Raw genomic sequence first — 12,065 nt, forward strand, 5'->3', positions numbered from 1 at the left:
AAACCATGTTTTTCAGGAGCTGAGGACGGTATTTGTTAGTCATTCTCCACAAAGTTACAGGCAGAATTAATCCAGCTGGAGAGCAAAGATGTGCATGAAGCATCACATCTGCCCTGGGGCTGCACAGCCCGTCCCTTGCTGCTGGAGCAGGGTGCCAGATGCCCCTGGGCAGCTCCTTTGTTTTGGGACCTGCACCTCTGGGTCCCTGGCTTAGCACCAGGCAGTTCAACCCCATGAAATATCAAGTCCTGTTAATGCGTCCTGCTGGTTTTTTCCCTCTCTGTTGGCAGCAGCTGACTGGTTTGGCCTTTGCAAGGTGTGAAACAACTGTCTAGAGACTTGGGCAGTCAATAAATCAATACTGGCCAGTGAATGACTTTGTTCTGATCCTCCTCAGGGTGTCTATTTAAGTTCCACTTTCATTGGCCTGTGGTATTTGCGGAATTGTGACCATCTCTTGGAGAATATTCACCTTTGTGTGGAGGACTCCAGATCAGTTTCATTTTTATGTGACCTCATTTCCCATAAAAAGTTATAATTCTGTATCTACAAATAATTTGGGTAAAAAGTTCCATCCCTTCACAGTAGGAATTTGTCCAAGACCTTCACTACAAAGCCAAAGGTCAGAGGTGTTACGGACTGGACCAAATCCAACCCAGCTGATGTGACACTGCTGTGCCAGGAGGTCCCCTGGTGATGGGAAGTGGGACAGGGGACCCACATGGCTCAGGTCTCATCCAATCTGGCACTCACCTGCCTTGATCCTTCCTCTTCAAACTCTAAGTTCTCTCAGGCTTCCCTTTCAGTGAAACTTCTTAGTTTTAATGTCTTATAAAACTGACCTTGGAGAATAAACTCTGCTTCTGCCAACAGCCCATTAATACACAGGGAGCAACTTTCTTGGTTGTGTTTCTGTGACCAGATGAGAAAAGTGCTCTGATGTAGTGGGATTTTGTTTGTCATGAATATTTATATAAAGTCTCTGTACTTTGATACTTTCAAGAGTGTAAATGCAAAAGGGGAGGAAGCAAATTTTTTTATTTAACAATATTTTAAATATTTTAGTCTACTTTTGAAGTCGTGGAGAATACTGTGCTCTTTCTTGGCAGATTCCTGAGTGAGAGCAGCATGCTAACTCCCTGTGGCAGGACTGCCCTGCTTCACTGTTTTCCAGATGCTGGAAGGGCAGGAGCTGATGGGCACAGCTGCACCTCCACCTGGGACCCAAAAATTCACCAAAGTTATCCACAGTATGGAGTTCTTTGTGCTGACCAGAGCATGCATTGACTGCAATATTCAGCAGTAGAAGAATATTCCTGTAGGTGTTGCTGTACTGTATATCAGGCATTTTGCTGAGCTGCATTGAAATATATAAAGCATAAATACATCATAGCATTTAAATGAAACCTTTCTGCAGGACTTGCATTCAATATCATGAGAAATTTAAATTATAGTGGTCCTTGTAAGTTCTACCTAGAACAATATTCCTTAAATCCCTAAAACACTAAATGGGAAGGGTGAAGGAATACTTTGATCAGGAGCCCAGCGTAGAGATGTAATCAGATTAAATTTCAAGACAGTGCCATGATAACAGGGCTGGTTTTTCAAATGGAAAAAAAGTTTTACACAGTGGCTGGAAAGGTGGGGAGGGGACAAGTAGTATTGCCATGAAATATATTCCTTCTTCTTATGGAGAAAACTGGATATATATTGGCAATACTTGCTGTGGGAGCCAGCCCAAAGTGATGAGTAAATACCATTCCCTAGTTTTATTCATTTAAAATATATTTTAGTTTAAGAGTTGCATTTTGGCTCTTTCAGGCTTCAGAATGCCTATGGTAAAATTACTTTGAATAATGATTTCATTGTTCACATATTGGAGAAAAACAAAAAAAAGAGACCATGTAATAGGCAGTCAAAAGATCAAGCAAATATTTCACTCAGTGTACAACAAAATATTATGAGGTAATTTTATTTTGTTTCCATTTTTAGGTAAAAATATTACCGTATACAAGATAATTTTATTAAAGGTAAAAATACAGTATTTTTTTCTCTAAACAGATCTACGTACAGTACACTTTTTTATTTTGTTTTCTTTCATTTTTGTACAAATATAACTATTATTCTAATAGGCTATATGTATTCTCATCTGGCACTTAAGAACTGATCACAGGTCACCTTCTGGCTCTGCTTGTTTGTCTCAGCTGAAACCTAGATGTCATGTTCATTTTATAGGTGTCTCATGTAAACAAACAGTCCAGTTCCATGGTTCCCAAGTAGTAAGGTGTGCTTTAAGTAGTTGAAATCATGTAGCCAACCATGAAAACCCAAGCCATCCATGTTTGCAGTTCTGTTGCACAGACTTATAACTTTCCTGTTGAAACAGTGCGATCCTTCTATTACCACAGCCTTAGAACAGTTTGAATCCCTTTCTCATCCTCTGTAAGAGCCAAAAACATGACAACAATTTCTACAACGATTCTTCCTTTATTTCTTTTTTTTTTTTTTTTTTTTTTTGGTCAGAATGTTCAATTGAAACCTTTTTGTACTAATATCAAGTCTGGAAACTACTGGGCAATGTTCTTCGTGATTGATCTCTCCCTATGGCTTGCAGTTTGACCTCTAGAATCTGAAAGCTGAGCTCAGTTGCATTGCTGTCTCTGGTTAATATTGTTCTTTGAACTGAATACATTAGCACAAGGTGTTTTATCTCTGGGTATTCCTGGGAAGTGAGTTTCACATCATTACGAATATTTCAGTACACTGTTGTCGGAGATGGGATCGACGAAAGATAAAAGAGAGGCTAAGTGCATACAAAGAGACCATATCCATCAGCAGACTAGCTAATACAGCTGGAAAAGGTGGACAGGAGTGTTTGGCTGGAAATCCTTTCATCAGGTTAAGGATAATTTACCCCACTAGCTTGATTTCATTTTTCCAATGCTGTCAGTGTCTACTTCTTGTTCACTGCCTTAGTCACTTCAACAGATGATTTCTCATTAGTTTTTCATTAGCCACAGTGCTGATCAAAGTTATATTCAGGGTTGCCAAAGTTATATTCAGGGTTGCCAATGTAAATATAAAAGGAGAGCACACACCCAAGAATAGGAGTCAAAAAATTCTTGCAGGGAATATGCTTGGCACATTTTTTCTTCAGGCTTCACCCATTCCTGGTCAGTACAGACTCTGTTGCTGTTAATGAGCACAGTTACATTGTCTTCTCTGGAGCCAGATAAATGAAGATCTGGCTTTTTCTGCCTTTAATTGCAGGTGCCTTCTCTATGGTGCATCCGTTTCTGATGTCGAGGGGCATAGATTTTCACCATTAAGTCACTTTTGTATCAGAAAAGATTTAACTGGTCACTCACCAAGTGCAGGAGAAATGCAAAGTGCTCCTACCAACACTTGCTTGTCAGCAAAAGCTGAGTGTGCAGTACCCATCTTTCACATGTTTTTTGCCCTCCTAAGATGCTGGTTGAGAATGAACAATGCTTAGAAAACAAGTTGTCTTTCTCTGTATTCTCCATCAAATGTCCTTATTTAAGGTCTTCCCAAACTTGTCACTCAGCTGCTGTATTAGTTTTGCCAGCTCACCAGTAGCTTGGGACTTTTCCTCTAAGAGTTCATAGCGGAGACTGGAAATATCTTGTTTGATTTCTTTAAGTTCTCCTGAAAGAGGAAAGTGTTCTTGTTAGCCGTACTGAACCAAGTCAGGAATCCCTATGGTTCCAAGACCTGAGAGAGCAATAATTGCAGTGTGTTTGGTCAGGAACAGGTGTGAAGCTGCATTTCATCTCCCTGCATTATGCACTTAATATCTGTAGTTATAGGGAATAACCTGTACTTGCAGTAGTGATACTAACAGCAACAGCAAATACGTGTGGAGAGTTCATGTTTCTTTCTCAAATTTGTTCTCTCTCCACAAACTGATCTCCACCTACACAGGAGGTAGGTAAGGGGAGGTGTAGTTAAGAGGAGACAGAGGTTCTTTTCCATCTGCACACAAATCCCACAAGCCACCACAGCAATATGGATCTGGATCCCGTTCAAAACAGGGTCCTTGGGGCAGGCCTGGGCAGGGCAGTCAGAAAATGCTTCATGTAGACACCAAGGTAAGCTTGGGTGTTGGCAATACCCTGGTGGTGGTAAAGGAAGGAGAGTAAGAGCTACAGGGGTGAGCAGGGCTGGGTGACAATCCTGTGAGATGTGTGCTCTGCTAAGGACAAACAAAGACCTGGAATTTCAAGGGCACAAGGGTGGCTCAGAGTCAGCACTGCCCACCTGAGTGTGAGCATGAGCAAGCTCTCTCTACAGAGCATCTTAACTAAGCTCATCCCTTGTACTGGCCAGATCAGCAGCAATAACAGAACACGCTCGTTAGGTGGGTTAATTATAAAATTCCACTTGCCTTCATTGACCTCGTCATTTTCCCGGTCAACCTGAGCCTTCAGCACATAGCGCTTAATCAGACGCTTCATTATCTTCTGAAAGGAGAGCAGAAACACCCCTTTAGTGGGAGACTGGCCACATGCCAGACTTACTATGAGCAATTCAAACATCTGGTTTCACTAGGGATACTATTATTATTATTATTATTATTATTATTATTATTATTATTATTATTAATTTATTCTACATTTTATATTGTGAACATTGCACTACAGTAATTGATTGACAGCCACTCAATCATGACCCCACATATGAAGCACATCTTTGTGGGATGCATGTGAATATAGGGCATGTCCCATAGACAGAAAGAAAACACAGATGATCCAGTAAAAAGCTAAGGAAATGGGTTCCAGAGCCTTCTTCTAGCATGTTGCTGTGTAATAGTACTTTACAGGAAAAAATAAATTGTTAATTAATGATGTTAGCAAACTCACTCACAATGCAGCTGACCTGAGGTTCACAGAAGGACTCTGTTAGCCTTGTCATTGGGTTTTTAAGAGAAGATAAATTTAGAGAAGGACAGAGAAAAGAGAGTCTGAACAAAGCTGGGGAACTTGGCTTAAGGGAGAAAAGTTTCTTATGGAAGTGATGGATTTTAAGAGACATATATGGTGAAAAATATAAAGCCATGTAAACTTACAAAATGGAAGATGATTGTTAGTAAGGAAGAGTAAGTATGGAAACAGATGATAGTTATGGATATGAGCTTGCAATGTGCTATTGTTCCAAGAATGTCTATTTCCATTTATCTAGAAGGAAAGTAACTTTGGCAGTCATGGGCTGCACTGGGGTACAGCTGATGGCTTCATCTTCACTGTGGAAAAGACACCCCAGTGGGGAAAAAAATCTCATAATAAAAACATATAAAGGAAAAAAGGAATAACAATATATAAACATAAAAAGAACTGGTCTCTCAGAGACAGAGATTTACATACATCCTCTGCAAACACAAGAGAGCTCAGTGTCTTTGATTGACCAGATGTCCAAAGTTAAAAGAGAAGCCTCTCCCAGCATGGACTCACTTCTTCACAGAGCAATCACATCTCTGCTTGGAACATCTGAAAAATGCTACAAAGAGTGTGAAATTAAGAAAACAGTACACCTGCTCTTTTTTCTGACTAGCCAAATGAAGATTGTAGCAGTGCAAAAGGCTTGTGGAGATCAAAGAAGGATCCAGTCATTTGTGTATGCCATGCAGCCATGGAATATGGGATGTCTAAGACTGTCCTTTCTGTCAGAGGCATCTGGCTAAGCAGGTGAGTCACTAAGGCAGCAGAGATGAGGTACAGTGCACCTACGGTGTGCTGGAGATGGCCAAGGTAGTAGAATCCAGAGGGAAGTAGGGTTGTCACCTGAGAAAACATAAATGAAGTAATGTTTGGGGAAAGTAGGGAAATCCTGGATCCAAAAATAAGTATTTTTTTCCAGAGCAGAAGTCAGAGGAGATTTAGACTAAAACAAGGAATCAGAACACGGGTTCTTATTACCTGGAAAAAAATTATACATAACCTCTCCTTACACCAGTTCCCATGTTCTCGTTGATAAAGGTATCATTTTTCCTAGACAAATTTATTCCCAAATCATGACAGCTGTATTGACTTGTTCCTTATGCTTTTCAAAATACTGCATGTTTGAATTCTGTATATTTTTGTTATCCCTCTAGAGCACTGTTCATATGTAGTCTTAAGTACACAGACTGCAGACACTGCAGATACATCCCTCGATAAACACTGCTAAGCTAAAAGCAACTGCTTCAAAGGTTTTCCCAGTTGTAGAAGAAAAGCTTTCCAGCCAGATTATTACACTGTTCCTTCTTCTTTATTTTTAGATAATCAAGACTATTACATTCTCCTTATATTATTTGGGCAATTTCTTTCTGCAGTAACCAAAATGTTCTAGGGTAGTTTGAAGACAAAACTGGCATTATTAAAACAAAATAACAGGTACTTATCTTTTTCTATCTATTTTTCATGGTCACCTTTGACTTTTTCAATATTGGAAATAAAGGTCTAATTTACCACAAACACTAGGTGGTCTCATTTAGAAATAATAGCTGCAGGAAGAGAACCAGTCCAGCAGAGGCTGACACATCACTTGTGGGTTTGAATGGATGGAGACGTGTCAGAAGTGCTGAAATACCACTTTGAGCAGGACACAATCTCTCATCCCTTTTCCTTTGATAGAATCAAGACAACTAACTCCAGATGCCAGAGTGAATGCATCCCATTTCTAACTTAGATTTTTAGATACCTCTCCTATTGTGGCAGAAAAGCATGAAAAAATTTTAAAACCAGTAGAAATTTCTTACTGGGCTGCTGAACAGCTTGGGAGCCCATTGTGCTGGAAGCTGTACCAACACAAGACAAACCACTTCTGGAATTGCCCTTGTACATTTTAGCCAATTTAACTATAATTTTCCTCATCTGTCTTTAATGTCAGTCCCTTCAGACACATCACTTGCCATCAGATTCCTTTCCACTTTATGCTAAAAAAGAAAGCAAAAATCCTGCGGGGCACAAGAAATGACACATCTGCTGGCACAACACTGGTGCTGGCCAGGCAGCTGTGGTAGCCTGTGCCAGCTCTGCAGCCACAGGGGGGTTCTGAACCGTAGCACATTGCAGGGTTAGCTTGGCAGGACGAGCCACTGCCGGAGGAAGCACATGCAAGTGTTAATGCAGCAGCTGGAGAGATGGCTGAGCCGTGGGAGGTGAAATGCTGTCAATGCAAGATGGGAGTAAAGGTTGGGTGATGTGTGTTAAGTTAAACACCCTCGAGAGGCATTAATTAGCATGACAAATGCTAACACCATGCGTATTTCCATGGGGTACAGGCTGCCTTTGTTTCCAAAACACCCCAGCCCAGCCCTGTGCCAGTCCCCAGCCTGGCACATGCCAGGACAGCATGGCTGGGAGAAGGCAAACGTGATTCTTGCAGGTCAGAGCTGGGCACCGGCAGAGCTCTCCCCTGGCTCCTGCTTTCATGCTGTGGTTACCTGGTATCTTGTGGGCTTGGTGTAAGCGTTCTTCACAGAAAAACTCTCTGTGTTTTGAATGCTAGAGTGAAAACGAACTTTCTGAAATTATAAAACATCATGACATGATTAAATCAATGATAGCTTCTCATACCCAGACAGCCCAAACTAAGCAGAGCTTTAGAAAAACAGTAGGAAACGGTTCTATGTTCTATGTACAGTAAAAGCCAGAACATTCAGGCCAAAAAAGGAAATTTTTGGAAGACAGAAAAAACAAAAAAAAAATACACAAATTAATGGAAAATCTGGATTCTAAATTATCTAGACAGAAATGGTATCCACACACAAGTTTTAGACAACAAGGTGTTAAGAGGCACGAAATACTTTTATCTTAATGAGGCTCATGCTTATCAATTCAGAACACAAGAAAGATAACTAATTGTATTTGGAAAGAACAAGATTGTGGTACAAAACTAAATTCTGAAACACAATTGATTTGCATGTGTCCTTTTTAAAATAGCAGTACCCTTTGCTATTTCTTTCGGGTCAAGAAAAATATGCATTTTTTAAACAGACAATTTTATTTTTATCAGAGGCATGACAGCTCTAGAAGCTTCCAAGGAGACTTTTCTGGACACTACACAAATATTTGTTGGAGATTTCTTTGATTGTAATCCACCTCTGAGGTTTTTGATCCAATACTAACAAAAAAAATATCACTTATTCAGAGGAATAAATATCATAGCCTTCTGCACCTATATGCAATTATATGTAGAGGGGAGGCCCTGGATAAGGGCTTTTCTTCCTTGGTTGAACCAGAGATCCTGATTATTTTTTTTCTTTCAAATCAGGATGTTTATAATGATTAGATTAAAAGTCTGAAGTAATAGGGTAATTAAAAAAAATTTCTTTCTTACTCATCAGGTGTATCATGAGCTTACAGAGACTCTTGAGGATGATATGTGAACAAAATCAATAGGCAAGCAAGAAATGACTGATATTCTTAATTGTTTATGCTAAAGCCATGGAAAATATGAATTTTGCATGAGTTCCATGAAAAAGGGCAAGCCAGACACTTTCCCTCATCAGGCTTGGGGAAGGAGAGGCTTTGAGAAAATTTTATTACTTTGTTTTAGGCTTTGAAGCAGAAATTAAATTTCAAACAAAGCGAGCTTAGTGCAGTCTAATTCAAATAACATTTTAAAAACATTTTAAAATGATTATTTGAGGTAGTTGAAGGAGAAACACTTCTTTCATTTTGAGACTCCACTGTTCTAGTGGTTCTTCCGATAATCAATAGCAGTGATAAGTGAATTTGTAGACATGCTTGTCTATCTCAGCAGTGCTCCCCATGCTGATAGTTAAATTATTTGATAATACAGAGTAAACCCCTTGCACAGACTTCTCCCTTCAATTTAGGTGCTGGCAGAGAGTGGGTGAGCACCAGACCTGAGCAGTTCTCTCAAACCCCTGGGAGGATGATCCTTTTTGGAGGCTGTGAGCTTTGCCTGGATATGGATGGCTCACCAGGACCTGGGGGGCTCACCATGAGCTGGATGATTCACCATGAGCTGGATGGTTCACCATGAGCTGGGGGCTCACCATGAGCTGGGGGACTCACCATGAGCTGGATGGTTCACCATGAGCTGGGGGCTCACCATGAGCTGGTGGGCTCACCATGATCTGGAGGGCTCAGTTGTTTGCTCCTCCAAGAGATCCAGGCAGCCCTTAAAGCAGCCTACATGTCCCAAAGCCAAATTCTGCAAAGCCTCCTCTAGCTTTCCTTCCCTTCCCTTCTCCTCAGTCTCCCTTCCAAGGTTACAGGTGAGGGTGGGCTGCACACATCTCAGCTGGAGAGTGCCACCCTGTTGTCCCCTCCTTGGGCAGTGTCACACAGCTCAGCTGGGAGAGCCTGGAACAATGGCCCTGAGCCAGACAGGTCCTGAGCCTGTTTGTGCCTCTGCTTCTGCCCCTCTCTCTGACCTTGCTTATTTGGCTTTGGAGTGTCTGCTTTTACAAAAGTTAGAAAAGTGCCTGCTTTTATAAAGATTGCCCTTTCCCTGGTGCCTGGTGCAATGAGGCCACACCTTTGGAGGACCCTCTGCTTGCAATGTCATAGAACAATGTGCAGTGGTGAAGTCCTGTGAGAGGCTGTGCTGTCCCCACAGTCTCTGTGTACCCTGCAACCCTCTCCAAAAGCTCCCTGGCATGAATCCTTTCCACAAAGAAGCTGAAAAGTGGAAATAAAACATACCCGTTTTTTGGAATTCAGCATCCCCATCTCAAGGTCATTTTCACAGTTTTTGGCCTTAGATTTGCAGAGTTTTATGAGGCACATTTTTATTCTCAGTATGAGATAATAAAATGATTTAGGGCTTGGCACTAGATTAAAAGGAGCAGGTAAAGTCCTTCCTTCATCAAAGTAGGATAGCCAGAGCTTGGCACGTGCAAACTTCCACTCCACATCTGCGTCCTCCTTGGGAAGGGAAGAAGGAAAAACAAATCAACACCCAAATTAAAATTATAATAAGAAGGAAATAGGAAAAAAAAAAGTAAATAGGAAGGAGTTTTGCTCTGACCAGGACAAACATAGAGGTAGGAATTAAGTACAACCAAATTCTGCCTCTCAGAACAAGGCCCCTGCACAAAATGTGTATTTGTAGGCTTCTCTGTGGTAATTTCAAAACAAGAAAAATGTAAACAAAGTGATGCATAAACAGAGCACGTGTGTGTTCCAAATATTAGACTATTTCCTTGTATATCAAAGGGGTTGTCTCAGTAACAATCTGGTTTTTTATGGTTTATCTGCTATGCTGATAAATGGATGTGTCAGAACATAGAGACATGGAAAGCAGAAGAAACTTTTAGGAGCACAACAGCAAAGACTGTCTGTGATGAACTGCAGTGCTCTGTGCCATCTGTTACCACTGCACTGGCCAGGAGTCCCCTTAGGGAGGCTCAGACACTGCTTTATTGTCATCAGCTGATTTCCTCTTGGGTCCTGCCTGTATTCACCACCATGTATCCCTATACACCTTAATTCTCCTACGATTCACCTCCTGCCACTGATGAAGGTGGAGAAAAACTCCATCATTCAGTGTCTGTGAATGTCCTTTATGAATTGTCAAAGTGGCCAGGATCACTTCCAAGTAACCAGGGCAAGGTTAGCAAATATTTTATGGAGGAAATTGTTCACTTGGCATTTATATGGGAGGATGATCAGGGCCATGTACCAGGAGCATTTGTCAGGCAGAAGAAAGGATGAGATACAGCTGCTGCACCACTGTGTTCATTGTGCTTTACATGGAGGGCAGAAGCAGCAACAGAGGTGAAGATCTGCCAGCGCCCTGTACTTGTGTACATCTGTGTTCTGCTGGAATCCATAACCTCAGGAACTGGCATGACACCATGGAGATTAATTCTGCCACAGCTACAGCAGTGTGTCTTCACCAGAGCAGCAGCATTCCCTTCTGCCATTTGCTGTTCTCATGGTTTGGGGTTGCACCTCACAGAATCCTTTAGGTGAATTACACAACAAGCCACTAGTGAACAGTTCTAATGCCTTTCTGTTAAGCAGTTAAAAGTACTACTGATGGGAGTAGTTCTGTTCTATGGCTAGCAAAAGGATTTCTTTCCATAAATCCAAATTTGTCAGGAAGCACCAATACTTGAGGCATAAACAGAGGAAAACCAGAAGCAGCAAAGAGAGATATTAAATGCAAGGCAGGAAAATATGGTCTTGTCACTCCAGCTAATAGCACACCATCTGCCCACTGACCATAATGGAATTTAATTCCTAAGTAATGTCCATCCCAGGACAAAATTGACATTGCTCTGGTCAGACAAACATTTTGGCAATAGGGACTTCCTCTGCAGTCAGTCACCACCCCTGGGGATACTGAAAGATGTGTAGATGTGGCACTTGGGGACATGGTTTAGTGGTGGCCTTGGCCACCTCGATGAATGGTTATAGGTTTTTTCCAACCTACATGACTCAGATTCTACAACTCTCTTTAATCTTCACAGAGATTCACAGAGAGTTCACGAAATTTCACACTAGTGAGTACTGAAATTAATTACTATGAGAAGAACTTGAGTACTGAAATTAATTACTATGAGAAGAACTAGTTTTTCCTCAGTTAGGAGGACCTGGGCCAAACACTCACACTTGTTTTGCTTGCTGATACTTACAAGTAATCTTTAACAAATTTTGAAAATTTCCATGCAATCAAGGATGACAAACCATTTTGCCAAGAAAATGACTTTCACAAAGTTTAAACTGGAAAGTTAATTTAGGCCATCTATTCAGATATTTTCAGAGATTGTTTTTCTTCAAGCGCATCTCTGTCTACTACAATAAACTAGAAAATGCAGTAAGAGGCTGAGACCCCTTCTGAAGTAAAATTTGTTTCAGGTGAATAGGATTCAGGGAATTGCTTGATCCTATGTGATTAGAAACCTTTGGAGAAATGACTCTGCTTCCTGCAATCCTGAAAGGTTCTGGGGCAGAGAGCCTATGTAAGGTCTCTCTGACATTTAGACTCAGTTACAGCATGCACAGGATAGAGTTATATTTGTACTCCAGTTCATGGATGAATCAGACATTACAGTGAGAAAATATTTTCAGCCCTGGCCTTTTTCA

General features: G+C 41.0%; 1 protein-coding gene across 1 annotated transcript in view; it reads right to left on the reverse strand.

Annotated features, from left to right (window-relative positions):
• Positions 1 to 3,526: 3,526 nt before the first annotated feature.
• Positions 3,527 to 12,065, reverse strand: part of TRPC7 (transient receptor potential cation channel subfamily C member 7) — a 63,478-nt gene continuing 54,939 nt past the window's right edge. The window contains exons 8-12 of the mRNA XM_041482042.1: positions 9,678 to 9,899; positions 7,445 to 7,525; positions 5,748 to 5,801; positions 4,409 to 4,484; positions 3,527 to 3,669 (exon numbers count right to left, since the gene is read on the reverse strand). Coding sequence (XP_041337976.1) covers positions 3,527 to 3,669; positions 4,409 to 4,484; positions 5,748 to 5,801; positions 7,445 to 7,525; positions 9,678 to 9,899 — 576 coding nt within the window. The remainder of the gene's footprint in view (positions 3,670 to 4,408; positions 4,485 to 5,747; positions 5,802 to 7,444; positions 7,526 to 9,677; positions 9,900 to 12,065) is intronic.

The sequence above is a fragment of the Pyrgilauda ruficollis genome, unplaced genomic scaffold, assembly GCF_017590135.1.
Source record: "Pyrgilauda ruficollis isolate IOZ18807 unplaced genomic scaffold, ASM1759013v1 scaffold57, whole genome shotgun sequence".
In the NCBI taxonomy this organism is placed as follows: domain Eukaryota; kingdom Metazoa; phylum Chordata; class Aves; order Passeriformes; family Passeridae; genus Pyrgilauda; species Pyrgilauda ruficollis.